This window comes from Cherax quadricarinatus, chromosome 80 (genome assembly GCF_038502225.1).
Source record: "Cherax quadricarinatus isolate ZL_2023a chromosome 80, ASM3850222v1, whole genome shotgun sequence".
NCBI classification, from domain to species: Eukaryota; Metazoa; Arthropoda; class Malacostraca; order Decapoda; family Parastacidae; genus Cherax; species Cherax quadricarinatus.
In genome coordinates, this window is record NC_091371.1 from 4,623,978 (window position 1) to 4,644,039 (window position 20,062).

Below are 20,062 nucleotides of genomic sequence, written 5' to 3' on the forward strand. Positions count from 1 at the left end.
AATCTCTTGCAATGAAACATTATCATATCCAATGTCTATTATATTATGTACTAATGAAATGACACTGATTTACTATGTCGTCTTTTTTTAAATACCACTACACTAGGCTGTGCAAGTCTCTCAAAGTAGTACACTTACAACTTACAGCTGATCTGTGATGCATCTTTTTTCTGACTTAGTCAACAAATATGGCTGTTGTATATTGAGGTTCAATTTTTTTTTTTTTTAAATGCTGGCCATCTCCCAACAAAGCAAGGTGTCCAAAAAAAATAAAAAAAAAAAAAAAAAACATTTATCACCACTAACTTACAGTCTCTTTCCACAAATACATGGACATCACAATCTTGTGAACCACAAAAATGAGACATAGCAGGATAGCAGATAAACAAGGAGGCTTTAGGAAAGGTAGAGGGTGTGTAGACCAAATGTTTGCAGTGAAATATATAGGTGAACAGTATTTTGATAAGGGTATGGATTTGGAAAAGGCATATGATAGGGTGGCTAGGGAAGCAATGTGGCAGACATAGCAAATATATGGAATAGGAGGTAGGCTATTTTAAGCGGTGAAAAGTTTTTACAAGGATAGTGAGGCTCAGGTTCGAGTATGTAGGTGAGAGGGAGATTATTTCCCAGTAAAAGTAGGTCTTAGACAGGGATATGTGATGTCACCATGGTTGTTCAATACATTTATACATGGAGTTGTAAGGGAAGAGAATGCTTGGGTGTTGGCAAGTGGTGTGGGGTTAAAAGATAAAGAATCTAACAGAAAGTAGGAGTTGTCACAGTTCCTCTTTGTTGATGACACTGTGCTTTTGGGAGATTCTGAAGAGAAGTTGCAGATGTTGGTTGATGAGTTTGGTAGGGTATGTAAAAGAAGGAAATTAGAAGTGAATATAGTAAAGAGTAAGGTGATGAGGATAACAAAAAAATTAGGTAACAGAAGATTGGATATCAGATGGGATGGAGACAGTATGGAAGAGGTAAATGTGCTCAGATATTTGGGAGTGGACATGTCAGCAGATGGGTCTATGAAGGATGAAGTTAATCACAGAACTGATGAAGGGAAAAAGGTGACTGGTGCACTGAGGAGTCTGTGGAGACAAAACTTTATCCATAAAAGCAAAGAGGGGAATGTATGAGAGTATAGTTATACCAATGTTCTTGTATGGGTGTCCAGCATATGTTGTGAATGTTGCAACAAGGAGAAGGCTGGAGGCAGTGGAGATGTTATGTCTGAGGGCAATGTGTAGTGAGAATATAATGCAGAGTATCCATAGTTTGGAGATTAGGAGGTGTGGAATTACCAAAACTATTATCCAGAGAGCTAAGGAGGGGTTATTGAGATGGTTTGGACATGCTGAGAGGATGGAACGAAATAGAATATCTTCGAGAATGTATAAATCTGTAATGGAGGGCAGGGGGTCGGTCTAGGAAAGGTTGAAGGGGGTAAAGGAGATTTTGTATGTGAGGGGCTTGAACTTCCAGAAAGAGTGCATGAGCATGTTAGATAGGAGCGAATGAAGACAAGTGGTTTTTAGGACTTGACGTGCTGTTGGAGTGTAAGCAACGTAACATTTATGAAGGGATTCAGGGAAACCGGTAGGCCGTACTTTATTCCTGGAGATGGGAAGTACAGTGCCAGCACTCTGAAGGAGGGGTGTTAATGTTGCAGTTTTATAACTGTAGTGTAAACATGCCTCTGGTAAGACAGTGATGGAGTGAATGATGATGAAAGTTTTTCATTGTCAGGCCACCCTACCTTGGTGGGAAACAGTCAATGTGTTAACCCCTTGACTGTCGCAACCCCAAATCCTGAGGTGTCTACTGGTGTCGCAATTTTTTTTTTTTTTTTAAATTCTTTTGAAATGATAAAGAATCTTTTCCCAATTGTAATGACACCAAAAGAACGAAATTTGATGGAAAACTGACGGAATTACGCTCTCGCAAAGCAAGCGACCTCACCGATATTTATGAATCAACGATTTCGCCTACTTTGAGCCCTATTATCGGCTAATTCCATTGTACCAGTCGACCAAACTCATAGCTATTTCTTTAGAACCCCATTTTTTCTATCGATTGAGTACAAGAAACTGCCCATTTACCAATTTCAACTACCCAATAACGTGGTCAGAAATTTGCAATTTGGCCAAATTCACGAAAATTAAAAAATATGACAATTTCAAAATAGGGTCCAGAATGAACAATGCAAACGTTCCTGGCTCTAAAATAACATTTTCTTTGTTCATCAGTCACGTTTCCAGGCCCCTCTGATATTCCTCTTGCTTTCTATTTTGAATTTTTATTCAAACAAAAAATAGAAGATTTACTTGACTCAAGAAATCGTAATGACACGATTGCAAATAAACCATACCCCCGGCCGGGATTGAACCCGCGGTCATAGAGTCTCAAAACTCCAGCCCGTCGCGTTAGCCACTAGACCAGCTAGCCACAATAAGATTCATCCAACTAGGTATATTTCTACACCATAGGAAAGTTAGCACAGGCACCTCTGTGACCACAAATGCAAGTTTTTACAGACGAATCTCCAGCTAGCGTGGCCGTGACGAACTCTAGCTCAAGTCCCTTCACTGCCGTCAACATGACTCAAGAAATCGTAATGACACGATTGCAAATAAACCATACCCCCGGCCGGGATTGAACCCGCGGTCAAAGAGTCTCAAAACTCCAGCCCGTGTGTAAGTTGGAGTAGCAAGATATCCCTGTTATCTAGCATGTTTATGAGACAGAAAAAAGACACCAGCAATCCTACCATCATGCAAAACAGTTACAGGTTTCTGTTTCACAGTCATCTGGCAGGACGTATATATACAACCAAAACAGTCAAAGGGTTAATAAAAAAAATAAAATTCCCATCCACCTTTCATACTGCAGGCACTGTACGTTTTGCTTCCAGAACAAGGTATCTAGACTCCATGAATTCCTTCATATGCTTGCTTATACTCTAGCATCACATCAAATCCCAAAAATCCACCTTGACCACTTGTTCTGATCTAATATGTTTACACATGCCTACTGGATGCTTAAGGCCTACCTCCTTCACACCCTCTTCCCAACCATTCCTCAGACATCCACTACACCAGTAGTTATTAACCCTTTAACTGTCTAGACCCTGATCTGAAACTTGTCTACAATGTCCAAGAATTTAAAAAAAAAAAAAAAAGTTACTTTTGCTTATGAAATGGTAGAGAATCTTTTTCTAAAAGTAATAAATAAAAAAGAATGAAATTTGATCAAAAACCGAGAAAATTACACTTTCATGAATTTTGCGGTGTCAGCAATATTTACGTATCAACGATTTTGCCCACTTTGAGGCCTATTTTAGGCCAATTACATCGTTCCAGTTGACCAAATTCTTAGCTATTCCGTAGTATGTCTTCCATTATATCGAGCACAGGAAATCACCCAATCAGCTATTTCAAATACCCAATAAAGTAATCAGAAATTGGTACTTTGGCCAATTTCACACAAATTTCAAAATATTCCAGTTTCAAAATAGGGTCCAGAATAAACAATGCAGGCATTCCTGGCACTAAAACAACATTTCCTCTGTTCATTACATTCCCAGGCTTTACACATGAATTCCATTTTGATTTTTTTTATTCACACAAAAAAATAGAAGATGTACTGTTATGCAATATTGTAACAATTGTATAAATAATATCAGTGCATTTGTGAACGCACATTAGATTCACCAGTTGGTAGTGTATTGGATAAGTTACATGATTTGTTTACTCTTGAATATCAGCATATATCAAATATTTCCACTACTCTGAGCTCAATTTCTGTAATATATCTTCTTTTCTCTCAAATGAAACTAAGAACCATAAAAATAACACAAAAAAAGCTGCAAAGTTGCTGTTTTAAACCAAAAACAAGGTCGCAGTTTTTCTCATTATGCACAGCGTGCTTCAGGACTTTTTTATGTGGTGGACACTTACCACATCAACCCATTATCTCACATCTAGGCCCAAATTTACAGCTCACAGCTTATCTGAGTGAGCTGGGCTCATGGTATAGTACAACAGCATGGCCAGTGAACTCAAAGGGATAGTACTGTGGTACAGTCAGCGAAAGGGTTAAACTATGATCTGCCATCCCCTTGGGGTCTATGAAGAGCTCTTGAGGGGTCCTTGAATTATCTTATGCACAATAAAGGAATAAAATTAATGCATAACTAGATAATATCACCCATACTTTACATCTATTTCACCCTTTCCTATTACACTTTAAATTCTTTACAATCTCTCCTTGCTTCTTCCACTTCATTTTCACAAAATCATACTGAACATTCTCACGTATAGAATACAGAATGTGCTTATCATCATCAACTAAAGTAAAATTTTAAAGGGTAAAACTCAAGTCTTTTCAAGCATGGGCAAGAGTTAAAAAGTCATAAAATAATTAACAAAGCTCTCACAAGTGCACTTATCCCATAAAACTGGCCAAATTACCAACTCTGATGGTTGAACAGGCATTTTTTGTTTTGCAATCAATAGATACTACAGTAGGCATACCAGCAGGGAATGGGGGGGAAGACACAGCAGCAGCAAGAAGAAAAAGAAAAGGAAATGGAAAAAGAAAAAGGACAAAATTACTGACGAGCAGTTGAGTACAATGCTCCCTGGCCTCCAATTTCATGTCTGCTTATTTCCATATCAATACAGGAAAGCCCCACTTATACGGCGGGTTAGGTTCCAGACCATCGCCATAAGTGAAAACTGCCATAAAGCTAATCACTTTTTTTCACTCTTAACCCTCTGAGGGTCCGTGCAGTAGATCTACGGCTTCACGTTAAGGCTCCAAACCGTAGATCTACGTCATGAGCTCAGCTCACTCTGATAAGCTTTGAGCGGTAAATTTTGGCCTAGATATGAGAGAATACATCTATGTGGTATGTGTGTACCACATAAAACAAATCCTGCAGCACATAGTGCATAATGAGAGAAACCAAGACCGTAATTTTCGATTAAAACCAACTTTGCAGTGTTTTTTCGTATGTTTTTTATAGTTGTATTTGCGATTTCTTGGTCTCATATGATAGAATGGAAGATATATTACAGAAACAGAGATGATTTGTATTGGTTTTGTATTGGAAATGGCTTGAAACTGAGCTCAAAGTAGTGGAAATGTTAAATTTTTGCTGATGTTCAAGAGTAAACAAATGACCTCGCACGTCTAATACACGCCTGCTGGTGGGTCTAATATATGTTCACAAATGTGGTGATATTATTTATACAATTATTACAATATTGCATAACAGTAAATCTTCTGTTTTTTGGTTTGAATAAAAATTCATTATGTGAATAAAAAATCAAAATGGAATTCATTAGTAAAGCCTGAAAATGTAACTAATGAACAGAGGAAATGTTTGTTTAGTGCCAGGAATGCCTGCATTGTTTATTCTGGACCCTATTTTGAAATTGGAGAATTTTGAACTTTGCATTAAATTGGCCAAATTACCAATTTCCGATCACTTTATTTTGTAGTTGAAACAGTTGACTTGGCAAATTCTTGGGCTCAATCGATAGAATAGAAGTAATACTAGTGAAATAGCTAAGAATTTGGTCGACTGGAATAATGTAATTGGCCTAAAATGGGAGTCAGTCGGCAAAATCGCTGATGCGTAAATATCGTGACACATCAAAATTCGCGAGAGCATAATTTTGTCAATTTTCCATCAAAATTCGTACTTTTTGTTTTATTACCTTCAGAAAAAGATTCTCTACCATTTCATAAGAAAAATAAAATTATTTTTTGAAAATTCTTGGACACTGGTTCACACTTCGAAATTTGGCCTCTGGACCCTGGAAGGGTTAAATACATATGTCTGATAGCATGTATACTGTACAGTATACATATATATGTAGTACATGTATATGTATAATTCCTAGTACCATTTATAGCCATGCTCTCTAAGTCTTGATGTCACATGCTTCCCTACACATGGGCCGTAACCCACAGGGCTCTATCACTTCTTGCTATGCTCTCTAAGTACGTATTTACAATAACAGCCATCGTGTTTCCTTCGCTACCATCTCCTTTCCAAAGTTGGAAAGATTGTCTGAAATCTGGCTGAGTGAAAGTACGGGATTAATTATGGGCCAGGTGACTGTTACTGTCTCGTAGTATGGATGACTCTCTCAGCTTTTCTCATGTATCTGTAAACCCTTAAACTGTGGTATACCTGGAAATTAAGAGAAATGTGTATGCACGCATATAGACAACACACACACACACACACATATATATATATATATATATATATATATATATATATATATATATATATATATATATATATATATATATATATATATATATATAAATATATATATATATATATATATATATATATATATATATATATATATATATATATATATATATATATATATATATATATATATATATATACACACACACACACACACACACACACACACACACACACACAGTCCTGCACAGTTTAAGTAGAAAGAAAATGTTGAACATTGAAGCTGAGTAGAAGTTACAGCACCATGAATGAGCGGAATGTTAGCAAACGTATTTTAATCTCATAGTTAACATGCTCAGGACTAGAACCCATACTCCTCACTTCATAGCCATGCTGTGAAACTGGTATTATAGTGCCTTGACTCACTCCACTAATTCCTTATATTGTATAGTAGTATAAGGATAGTGCAATGGATATTATCGATCACACACATTGCTCCATCCTTGCAACACTCGTATATGGCATATGTGAATACAGAAGAAAAGCCACTCAGGTACTCTATGGTGTACCTAAAGCAGTGCTGTACACCCAATTTAGTTATAGTGCAATTAACATTGAAATTAAATAGAGGCCAATTTACACAGCAGATTTTGAAAATTTTTACGTCTGTTATATCTAGTTTAATGCTGCATGGCGTCAGCCTCATGAGAGAGATGTTGGGATGTTACGATGCCACAAATGGGTGGCATATTGCAAACATTTTAAAGTAGCCTGTGTGCCCAGGACTCAAACCATACTTCTTACCTCACAGCCAGGACATTACAATAGAATTACAATGCCTCCACCAAATCCATTTCAATAACAATGAGAGATTATATTATAGTAATGCAATTTTTTACTTAGTACAAAAGTAAAAGCACCGAGTTGCAAATTTGGAGGTGTAATGAATGCAACCCTATTTTCCCCATATGCTCTTCACATCACCTAATGTGCCAGTTTTCCTATACGTAACCCATGTATTATGAGACTATTGAATGAAGTGTAAATAATAATTAGTCATTATGTCACTGTTTTCATACTTAACTGCAAATGCACACAAAACTGATTTTTTTTTTGTACAGGATATAGAATACAACTTAAACATATGGTACCTAACCTAAAACATACAAGCCAAGGATGTAAAAACTTACTCATGGTTTTTCATCTCAATATAGTTGCTGGGAATGAGTCCTTCTCTGCCATCCAATTCTGCCCTATACCAATTCATGTCATCTTCCATATTCAGTACCTGAAAAGTAATATTCATTAGCATGATCGCTAGCGCACTCAACTCACACACTGAGGTCCGGAGATCGAATCCCTGGTACGGTTGAAAATATTAGGATGTTTTTCCTTAAGACACCCATTGTCCATGTTCACCCATCAGTACAAAATGGGTACCTGGGTGTTAGTTGACTGGTGTGGGTCACATCCTGAGACAAAACTGACCTAATCTCCCCGAAATGCTCAGCATAACAAGTGGCTTTCTATATAGTAGTATGTCACTGATGTCAGATAGGCCTGTATACCTTGTACAAGTAGAAATAAAGATATTATATTATAGTATACTGTATGTGTTCAGCACTCAAAAAGTAACAAAGAAAACCCTTAACTTCATCCTTTCGCTGTAGAGATTTAAAAAAAAAAAAATCCAAAATACAGTGGAAACTCTACTTACGAGTTTAATCCGTTCCGTGACCTTGCTCGCATCTGGATTTGCTCGTTTGCAGTCAATTTTCCTCATTTAAATTAACTGAAATGGAATTAATCTGATCCAGTGGAATTCCAAGCACGACAAAGTACTTCAATAATTTTCCTAATATCAACTCTACGGCTTATTTATCTAATAAGACATAATAAACAATATTAACAAAGAAACATGATATATACAATAAAATGAATAAAATACATGTCATTACATATGTGGCTAGTGGTGGTGACAGCGGCCACTACTGTTGTTGGGGTTTATAGGGCTACCACAGTGGCCATTCCTGCTCCTGACTACATGTGTAGAGAACCTAGGATAACCCAAAAGAGTCAATCACAACTGTTTCATGTCTGCCACTGCTGCTTCATGATGTCTGCCATTGCTGCTTCATGTTGTCTGCCACTACTACCTCATATTGTCTGCCACTGCTGCTTCATGTTGTCTGCCACTGCTACCTCATATTGTCTGCCACTGCTGCTTCATGTCTGCCACTACTGCTTCATGTCTGCCACTGCTGCTTCATGTTGTTTGCCACTGCTACCTCATGTTGTCTGCCACTGCTGCTTCATGTTGTCTGCCACTGCTACCTCATGATGTCTGCCACTGCTGCTTCATGATGTCTGCCACTGCTACCTCATGATGTCTGCTCCCACTTTTGCTTGCTGAAGCGCTTTCCAATATGTGAAGGTTGGGGGGCAGTGCCAATCAGACAGGTAGTAGACATTTGTTTACTCTTGAACGTGGCTGAAGAATTGAACATTTCTGTCATTTGAGCTCAACTTCAAGGTACTTTTCGTCGTGAAACCAATCAAAATCATATCTATCCAATCAAAATCATATCTATCTCTGTAGTATATCTTCCATTCTATCAAATGAGACCAAACAAGACAAGAATACAACCATAAAAACCATACGAAAATATACCGCTATGGGGAGGCTAATATCTGAGAAGTGAACTCCGTTATTTATTGTCCGATTTCTTTAATTTTTGGTGTACATTATGAAGCACTTTTCCATCATACATCGCCCAAGTTTCAATAAGATAGTCAAACAAACAACTAAGATCCAATTCCCTAGATCGGAGCAAGAGCCCCTCACCAGCATCAAGGAACTTCCCTTGAGGCCCGCTTGTATCTGGAAGCAAAAAATCGACCGAGCAACTGCTTGTACAGTGGACCCCCGCATAACGATGGCATCGCATAGCGATTTTTCCGCATAACGATTACTTTTATCGCAAAATTTTTGCCCCGCATACCGATTAAAAACCCGCATACCGATTTTCGTCCGAGACGCGTCCAATGTGCCCTCACATGTGCCGGCCGTCCCATTGTTTACCAGCCAGCCTCCGCGGTAACATCCAAGCATACACTCGGAATATTTCGTATTATTACAGTGTTTTCGGTGGTGTTTCTGGAAAATAAGTGACCATGGGCCCCAAGAAAGCTTCTAGTGCCAACCCTGTGGTAAAAAGGGTGAGAATTAGTATGGAAATTAAGAAAGATTTTGAAGGGTTTGGGGCTAACCCTGAGAAGCCTATGCCAGTTGTGGAATCCATTGTGCCTACTTCAAAGATTAAGGAAATGTGTGCAGAGTGGTTTGAACTGCAAACCTTTATAGATGAAAATCACCCTGACACAGCTGTTGCAAGCCGTGCTGGTGACTATTTCAATGACAATGTTATGGCCCATTTTAGGAAAGTCTTGAAGAAACGGGAGGTACAGAGCTCTATGGACAGATTTGTTGTGCGACAGAGGTCCAGTGACTCTGAAGCTGGTCCTAGTGGCATTAAAAGAAGAAGGGAAGTAACCCCAGAAAAGGACTTGCTACCTCAAGTCGTAATGGAAGGGGATTCCCCTTCTAAACAGTAAGAAGATAATGCTCTCCCCTCCTCCCATCCCATCAATCATCACCAGATCTTCAATAAAAGTAAGTGTCATGTAATTGTGCATGCCTTTTTCAGTTTGTGTGTATTAAAATTAACATTTCATGTGGTAAAAAAAATTTTTTTTCATACTTTTGGGCGTCTTGCACGGATTAATTTTATTTCCATTATTTCTTATGGGGAAAATTAATTCGCATAACGATTATTTCGCATAACGATGAGCCCTCTTGCACGGATTAAAATCGTTAACCGGGGGTCCACTGTATCTGGAAAAACTCGCATGTGGATGCACTCGTAAGTAGAGGTTCCACTGTAGTAGAGAATCTTTCTGAAATGTGACAGAATTTCACAGATGCAAAATTAGCAGTCTGGGTGCTATTTACACATCTGATATGACCCACTTCAGGCCTATTTTAGGCCAATTATATCACTCAAACTGATCCAATTCCTGGCTATTTCCCCTAGTATGCCTTCTGTTCTACCGAGTGCAACAAACTGCTCAATCACCTATCAGAACTACCATACAAAGTGTACATAATTTGGTAATTTAGCACATTTTTTTAAAAATTCAACAAATTCTAACTTAAAAACAGTCCAAAATAAACAGTGTAGGCATTCCAGTCACTAAAGAAACCGTTCCTCTGTTTTTAAGTCATATTTTCAGCTGTCTCTACAAAACACTTGCCATCATTTCCAATCCATCATTTCATTACACAAACAAGGCTAAGTTTTACATCATATTTCTGGGCTTAATCAAATACAGTATAACATTATATGATTGGTCATGGTTTAGGCCATCTCTAATAATTGAAGCAGACTTACTAAAACTTTAAAATACACCTGAGAAGGATGGGGGGGTTACTGGGTCCCTACCTCAGGAAAAAACTGCCAAAAAATTTATTAATTCTGTCTCTTTGAAGCCTACTGCAGGCCACTTCTGGTTTAAAACTGGCCAAAATAATCTCCATATAACTAGTATATCTACCAATCTATCAACTGATATCAATAAACAGTTAATAAAACCATGGAAACCACCTTAAAAAATGCCTCAAACTTGTTATTTTAACCCTTAAACTGTCCAAGCAGATCTACGTTCACATGCGTAGTGCTCCAAAAGTAGATCTACGGTTTTTTACATACATGTATTTTCAAATATAAAAAAAAAAAAAAAAAAAAAAAAAAAATAGATCAAAGTTTTTTACACGTTTTCAAATGTAAAAAAAAAAAAATGATGATCTACTTTTTTTTACATACAGTGGACCCCCGGTTAACGATTTTAATCCGTGCAAGAGGGGTAATTGTTATGCGAAATAATCGCTATGTGAATGAATTTTCCCCATAAGAAATAATGGAAATCAAATTAATCCGTGCAAGACACCCAAAAGTATGAAAAAAAAAATTTTACCACATGAAATATACATTTTCCCACACACAAAGAGAAGGATACATGCACAATAGTAGAGTAGTACATGCACAGTATATATTGTGCATGTACTAGTCTACTAAATGAAGAATAAATGACACTTACCTTTATTGAAGATGCAGCAATGACTGATGAGACACTGTGTCCTGGGAGTGCCTTTTCCTCCTGAGTACTGTAGGTCCTGTTTGGCATTTTCTTCCAGAACAGGCCTTATCACACTGTGTATGCCACTACGATTCTTAAATCTCTCAAACCAACCTTTGCTGGCTTTAAATTCACCAATATGAGCACTAGTTCCAGGCATTTTTCCCTGTTCACCTGGGTGTTAGTTGACTTGTGTGGGTTGCATCCTGGGAGACAAGATTAAGGACCCCAATGGAAATAAGTTAGACAGTCTTCGATGACACTGACTTTTTTGGGTTATCCTGGGTGGCAAATCCTCTGGGGTTAATTGTTTCTTGGTATTCTCAATAAGCCACACCAACAACGGTGCTACAGCAGCAGCAGCAGCTGACAGTGCAGCAGCAGCAGCAGCTGTACCACCAATAGTAGCGATGGTTGATTGGGGTTTATTATACAACCTGGCCAGCTCGGAGACATGCACTCCACTTTCATACTTATCAATGATCTTTTTCTTCATCTCTATTGTAATTCTCACCCTTATTGCTGTAGGGTTGGCACTAGAAGCTTTCTTGGGGCCCATGGTCACTTATTTTCCAGAAAAAGCACCGAAAACACTGTAATAATACGAAATATTCCGATTGTATGCTTGGATGTTACCGCGGAGGCTGGCTGGTAAACAATGCCACCGGCGGAACATGTGAGCGTGGCTCAGGCCGCGTCTCGGACGAAAATCGGTAAGCGGGTTTTTAAGCGGTATGTGAGGCAAAATTTTTGCGATTAAAGTAAGCGGTATGCGAAATAATCGCTATGTGATGCCATCGTTATGCGGGGGTCCACTGTACTTTCAAATGCTGAAAAGACGTAGATCTACGTTTGGACAGTTTAAGGGTTAAACCAAACACAAGATTAGAGGTCAGCAGTTTTTATCATAAACTGCATTAGGTAGGATTGTTTTTATACTATGCACACTCACAATATAGACCCATAACTGAGAGTATCATGACATAGATTTACATAAGAAACAGTGGCTTAACAGGTTAACTGAAAGAAGCATATGGCCAATAACGACCAACTGAAAAACAAACCATACCACGGGTGGGGTTTAAACCCGCAATCAGAGAGTCACAAAACTCCAGGCCATCTTGCTAGCCACTGGGCCAGCTAGCTTCAATAAGATTCATCCAACTAGGTATATTTCTACACCATAGGAAGGTTAGCATACACACTGTGACCACAAATGCAAGTTTTTACAGATGAATCTCCCGCTAGCATGGCCATGACGAACTCTAGCTCAAGTCCCCTCAAAGCCGTCAACGTGACTCACGAAATCATAGACACACGATTGCAAATAAACCATACCACGGGTGGGGTTGGAACCCATGATCAGTCTCAAAACTCCAGACCATCACATTAGCCACTGGGCCAGCTAGCTTCAATAAGATTCATCCAACTAGGTATATTTCTCCACCATAGGAAGGTTAGCATAGGCACCACTGTGACCACAGATGCAAGTTTTTACAGACGAATCTCCTGCTAGCATGGCTGTGACGATCTCTAGCTCAAGTCCCCTCAAAGCCGTCAACACGACTCACGAAATCGTAATGACATGATTGCAAACAAACCACACCACATGAGTCATGAGATGAGATCATATTGCCAAGACCTTAACAGTAATTTACAATATTACAACCAATGGGCTCTGTGGCTTCCAAATCAACTGACCAGGCAAATTCAGTCCTATTTTTCTTTAATTCTGTTAAATTAATTATTTACTGTATTATTTAATATCTTTACCTGCATACAGTATTAATTTTACTAAAACGTCAGTGTTGAATAAAAATATTATGTTACTCTGTAACTGGAACCCCTGGCACCAACCAAGCTATCATCTACCATACTATCATTAGGTATCTCTGAAGGAGGGATGTAGTAATAATAGTATAATATATATGTATTTCATTTCCCTTCCATAAAAATCAAAACAGTGCTCATGTTATCGTGGTTGTTGGAATTTTTATGAATTTTTTAATATCCTGCAGCATTTCTGTGTGATAACTCTTGGCACTTATTAAAACCAAAATTGTCAATCCAGTCAAAATTATCATATCTTTATATCAAATGTATTAACTTAGCATTCCAGCACTCTGATTCTTACCTATGCACTGTAAATTAATGTTAAGATCTAGCACAGTATTAATCTACTTCCAAGCCCAGTTTGCCCAGAATGCTTGTCAGCCCTTTATATTTTATTGCTGTATAAAGTTTTGAAAATAAAACTGATGGTTCAGACTGCTAGTGTAATGTATAGGTACAGTACCTGTTTCCCAACTGTATAAATAAAAACAATACAGCAGTTTTTATGTAATAACTTGATAATGCCTTTTTTGATCTGTTTCAAACTTTCAATTTTGCTGTTGCTAATTTAACAGTTTTAACTTCAAAATTAGATGCTACTTTTTTTATGTGATAATTTCAGAATGACTTCTGAATAGCATTAAACTTACAACAGTGATGTACCAGTGATGCAACTAATTTAGTGGCTCTCAATCTTTTTCATTCCGTTCCTCTATGAGGAGCACCTGGGGAATGGGCTGTAATCCGGCTTGATCCAAGGAAGGGGAAGGAAGTACCCAAGTCCTTGGATTAACAGCCCTTTGCCAGCAAAAAAGGTGCTGACCATGAAGAGCCTCCCATACTAACCTTACTAATTCTTCGCTCCATTATTACGTAAATTAAATATCCTTCAATAGTATTTTTAGGAATTTTTTATGTACAGTATTTATTGTTTCTGGGAGTTTTATGTAACAACTTCGCCAATTTATCCTGATGAAATAATTCACATCATGTAAGTATTGTATGTACATTAAATTCAAATCTATGACTGAATGATGAGAATGGAAAAAAAAAAAAAGAAGCAATGGAGAGTACACAACAATACACCTTCTCAGCAATTTAGCACTTCAGAGAAAAGAGAGAACTGAAAGAACAAAAGGTCTGACCCTCCAGATGGACCATCCAAAAAATGTTTGAAAAAAGGTTACAGGCTCATTACCTATTAAATGCTGAAAAAAAGAGGCAGTGGAGATGTCATGTCTGAGGGCAATGTGTGGTGTGAATATAATGCAGAGAATTCGTAGTTTGGAAGTTAGGAGGAGTTGCGGGATTACCAAAACTGTTGTCCAGAGGGCTGAGGAAGGGTTGTTCAGGTGGTTCGGACATGTAGAGAGAATGGAGCGAAACAGTGAGACTTCAAGAGTGTATCAGTCTGTAGTGGAAGGAAGGCGGGGTAGGGGTCGGCCTAGGAAAGGTTGGGGGGAAGGGGTAAAGGTGGTTTTGTGTTCCAGGGGCTTGGACTTCCAGCAGGCATGTGTGAGCGTGTTTGATAGGAGTGAATGGAGACAAATGGTTTTTAATACTTGACGTGCTGTTGGAGTGTGAGCAAAGTAACATTTATGAAGGGGTTCAGAGAAACCGGCAGGCCGGACTTGAGTCCTGGAGATGGGAAGTACAGTGCCTGCACTCTGAAGGAGGGGTGTTAATGTTGCAGTTTAAAAACTGTAGTGTAAAGCACCCTTCTGGCAAGACAGTGATGGAGTGAATGATGGTGAAAGTTTTTCTTTTTCGGGCCACCCTGCCTTGGTGGGAATCGGCCAGTGTGATAATAATAAAAAAAAAAATAATAATCTACATTAAATTATAAGAATCAAGGAAAATGTGCAAGTAGCAGAGATTATTAACACAATCTTATTAAAATGCCACTTGTTACAAGGCATCTCCTATCAAACCACAGACTTAACATGAACAGTATGCAATTTATGCATGGGTGTCTGCAACAGCAAATCACTACCTACAGCACTATGAAAATTTGTTCTTTGAATAATCACTCAATTTGATCCCAGGCAACATAGCCCCCTCATCCACCATTTAATGACTTGAACTTACTCGAAAAGTAATACATGTGGATACTCTTGTTAAGTTACGTATACAGAACATTTGACAAAAGCAGTGACCCTGAGCCTCAACAATTCCTGGGGAACTGAAACAGGAGCACATAATTCTAACACTAGATAAAAACACCTTTGATATTCCATATGTATGACTTAACCAAAAATTTCAAACAATCTACCTGAAGAGTAAAAAACCTTAGAAAAATCTCTTACTTGAAATATAAATTCATCTTATGACCATAATAACAATACTACGTAACAACTACTTTCTATGAAAATGGTATCTTAAACTGCAAGTCTATTCATTACCAAACTCCACTGTAATCCATTATAACCCCAAATGGAATCTAAACTATCTTATATGTACAGAAAATGTCTCTCTCACATGTTAATACTAGTGTTAATTAATTACTCACAGTTTTCCTTGGAGAATGTAAATTTTCTATGTATTACCAGAACTATCCATTTCACTTTAATATTTCTGTATCTTCAGATGAAACATAGCGAGTTTACTTTTACAGTGGACCCCCGGTTAACGATATTTTTTCACTCCAGAAGTATGTTCAGGTGCCAGTACTGACCGAATTTGTTCCCATAAGGAATATTGTGAAGTAGATTAGTCCATTTCAGACCCCCAAACATACACGTACAAACGCACTTACATAAATACACTTACATAATTGGTCGCATTCGGAGGTGATCGTTATGCGGGGGTCCACTGTACACTGAATAAAATACAAAATAATATCATTACATTCATGGGGAGCACTAACCTGTAAGAGTTATACAGCACCTGGGAGGAATGGGAGGCCATCAGGTTCGATTAAAAGAGGAAGCCATGTCCAATTTTCTGGATCCAGAGCCCCTCACTGGCTCTACTATACATGTACTCAATTGAAGTGTTTCTTTTTTTGTTTTTTGTTTTTTGAGAGATAAATCCCTAATTCAAAGGCTATTAATACATATGGTTTACATAAAGAACATTTAAATGGGAAGATACACATTTAGGGGCCAACATGATTTTAAACTATGATATACTCTACTATATATATAATATTTTTATTTTTTTTTATTATCACACTGGCCGATTCCCACCAAGGCAGGGTGGCCTGAAAAAGAAAAACTTTCACCATCATTCACTCCATCACTGTCTTGCCAGAAGGGTGCTTTACAATACAGTTTTTAAACTGCAACATTAACACCCCTAATTCAGAGTGCAGGCACTATACTTCCCATCTCCAGGACTCAAGTCCGGCCTGCCGGTTTCCCTGAACCCCTTCATAAATGTTACTTTGCTCACACTCCAACAGCACGTCAAGTATTAAAAACCATTTGTCTCCATTCACTCCTATCAAACAAGCTCACGCATGCCTGCTGGAAGTCAAAGCCCCTCGCACACAAAACCTCCTTTACCCCCTCCCTCCAACCTTTCCTAGGCCGACCCCTACCCCTACCCCGCCTTCCTTCCACTACAGACTGATACACTCTTGAAGTTATTCTGTTTCGCTCCATTCTCTCCACATGTCCGAACCACCTCAACAACCCTTCCTCAGCCCTCTGGACAACAGGAAAAGTGTACGGTAGGGTTATAATTGAAAGAATTAGAGGTAAGTCAGAATGTAGGATTGCAGATGAGCAAGGAGGTTTTTGAGTGGGTAGGGGATGTGTAGATCAAGTGTTTACATTGAAGCATATATGTGAACAGTATTTAGATAAAGGTAGGGAAGTTTTCATTGCATTTATGGATTTAGAAAAGGCATATGATAGAGTGGATAGGGGAGCAATGTGGCAGATGTTGCAAGTATATGGAATAGGTGGTAAGTTATTAAATGCTCTAAAGAGTTTTTATGAGGATAGTGAGGCTCAGGTTAGGGTGTGTAGAAGAGAGAGAGACTACTTCCCGGTAAAAGTAGGTCTTAGACAGGGATGTGTAATGTCACCATGGTTGTTTAATATATTTATAGATGGGGTTGTAAAGGAAGTAAATGCTACTGTGTTTGGGAGAGGGGTGGGATTAAATTTTGGGGAATCAAATTCAAAATGGGAATTGACACAGTTACTTTTTGCTGATGATACTGTGCTTATGGGAGATTCTAAAGAAAAATTGCAAAGGTTAGTGGATGAGTTTGGGAATGTGTGTAAAGGTAGAAAGTTGAAAGTGAACATAGAAAAGAGTAAGGTGATGAGGGTATCAAATGATTTAGATAAAGAAAAATTGGATATCAAATTGGGGAGGAGGAGTATGGAAGAAGTGAATGTTTTCAGATACTTGGGAGTTGACGTGTCGGCGGATGGATTTATGAAGGATGAGGTTAATCATAGAATTGATGAGGGAAAAAAGGTGAATGGTGCATTGAGGTATATGTGGAGTCAAAAAACGTTATCTATGGAGGAAAAGAAGGGAATGTATGAAAGTATAGTAGTACCAACACTCTTATATGGGTGTGAAGCTTGGGTGCAGCAGCGAGGAGACGGTTGGAGGAAGTGGAGATGTCCTGTTTAAGGGCAATGTGTGGTGTAAATATTATGCAGAAAATTCGGTGTGTGGAAATTAGGAAAATGTGTGGAGTTAATAAAATTACTAGTCAGAGAGCAGAAGAGGGGTTGTTGAGGTGGTTTGGTCATTAAGAGAGAATGGATCAAAGTAGAATGACATGGAAAGCATATAAATCTATAGGGGAAGGAAGGCGGGGTAGGGGTCGTCCTCGAAAGGGTTGGGAGAGGGGGAAAAGGGGGTTTTGTGGGAAAGGGGCTTGGACTTCCAGAAAGGGCATGGGCGGAGAAGGAGGAAGGGAGGAATGGATTTGGGGACCTGACGATCTGTTGGAGTGTGAGCAGGGTAATATTTATGAAGGGATTCGGGGAAAAAGGTTATTTTTTTAAAGTGGACTTGAGTCCGGGAAAATGGAAGTACAATGCCCACTTTAAAGGGGGGGTTTTTGGGATATTGGCAGTTTGGGGGGAATATTTGTGATCTTTAAGTATATGCTTCTAAACTGTTGTTTTTCCCATCCCGGGTCTAAGACATATTTTTCCCGGGGAAGGGGTTTTTCCTTTTCTACACCCCCAAACCCTTTAAACCCTACTATCCTCAAAAAAACTCTTTCGGCATTTAATAACTTACCCCCCTTTATTCCATATACCAAAATCTGCCACATTGCTCCTTTTCCACTCTATCTTTCCCTTTTTCTAAACCAAAAAATGAAAATAAAACCCTATCTTTATCTAAAAAATTTTCACATAAAATTTTCAATGTAAACACCGTCTACACATCCCACCCACTCTAAAACCCCCTTTGTCATCCGAATTTTCACTTTCCCTGTTTTACTTAATTCTTTCAATTAAAACCCCAAGACACTTTTCCGGTATTTTGGTGTTTTTTCCCTCTATAATTTTTTACAGTCTTTTTTGCCCCCTTTTTTCCCTTTTTAAAAAAAAGGACTATTTCCCCCTAAACCCAATCCCTAGGAAATTCCCTCTTTCATACATTTATTAAACAAAAAGTACCAAAAACCCAACACTATATCCCCTGCTTTTTAACATTTCTGTCATGATCCCCTTCCCGTTCCCGCTGCTTTTCCCCCTTTTTATTTTCGTAATGCCTCACGGAAACCCCCCCACACTTTTCCCGCTCTTCTCTTTTAATTTCCCAAAAAATGGTATACCCGACCAGTGCATGAAATTACCTCTGTTTCTTCCTTTAAAATTTTAAAAATTCCCCAAAATATTCTGATCTTCCCCCAAAACCTCCTCTCCCCATCTACTAACTCCCCTACTCTGCTTTTTAAATGACAAATCCATATTTTCCCAAACTTTCTTCTTGTTTAACTCCCCAAAAATTTTTTTTATTTTCATTAAAATTTCTTTTAAGGGCCCCTCCCACTCCCATCATCTGCCCCCCTTTTTCACCCCTCACCCCCCTCTTTACCTTTCTTTTTTCTCCCAAAATACTCTGCTCTTCTTTTTAACACTTCTGCTTTGAAAAACCCTATAAACTACCTTTTCTCTTTTATCACACCTTTTTCTTTTTATTCCCCCAAAAACCCCCTCTTTCCTCCCCCCCCTCCCCTTTAAACCACCTTTCCCCTTCCCCAAAACTGCATTTTTAAAAATATTCCACCCTCTACAACCCCCACTCAAACTTTGCACTAGCCCCAAACCTTTTCTTCCAATAGTGCTTTTTCTCACCCAAAATTCCCCCTCTTTTATACACTTTCACCTCCCCCTTACTTGTTTTTGCCACCTTCCTTTTTTCCCTCCTCTTCTCTAACTGTAGCCAAACTAAATAAAGATCCGATATAATTGTTTCCCCCCTATAAACATTTTACATCCTGGAGCCCTCCATCAACCTTTTTTCCCCCAATACATAATCTAATAAACACTTTCATTCGTGCAACATCATCCTTGTATATTTATTTATCCCTTTTTTATAAAATATGTATTTATTCCAAACTTTCTACACATAGCTCAACTAAAAGGGTCCCCATTTACATTTACCCCCGGCACCCCCCAAATTTCCTACTTACCCCCTTCCCTAACATTTCCCCACTTTGCATTAAATCCCCAAACCCCCATTATTTCACACTTGATTTTAAAACTCCCCCATTCCTCCCAAAATTTCCCAAAAATTTTCTCTCTCCTCTACCTTTTTCTTTTCCAGGTGCATACACGCTTTTTATAACCCTTTTAATCCCAAACTTTATTT

The 20,062-nt window shown here is 38.4% G+C and overlaps 1 protein-coding gene across 4 annotated transcripts in view; it reads right to left on the minus strand.

Moving 5' to 3' along the window:
• The window catches only part of drk (growth factor receptor-bound protein 2 drk), a 145,960-nt gene that overhangs the window by 110,460 nt on the left and 15,438 nt on the right, over positions 1-20,062 (minus strand). For all 4 annotated transcript variants that reach the window (XM_053796482.2, XM_053796484.2, XM_053796481.2 and 1 more), the window contains one exon: positions 7,426-7,523. In XM_053796482.2, coding sequence (XP_053652457.1) covers positions 7,426-7,523 — 98 coding nt within the window. The remainder of the gene's footprint in view (positions 1-7,425; positions 7,524-20,062) is intronic.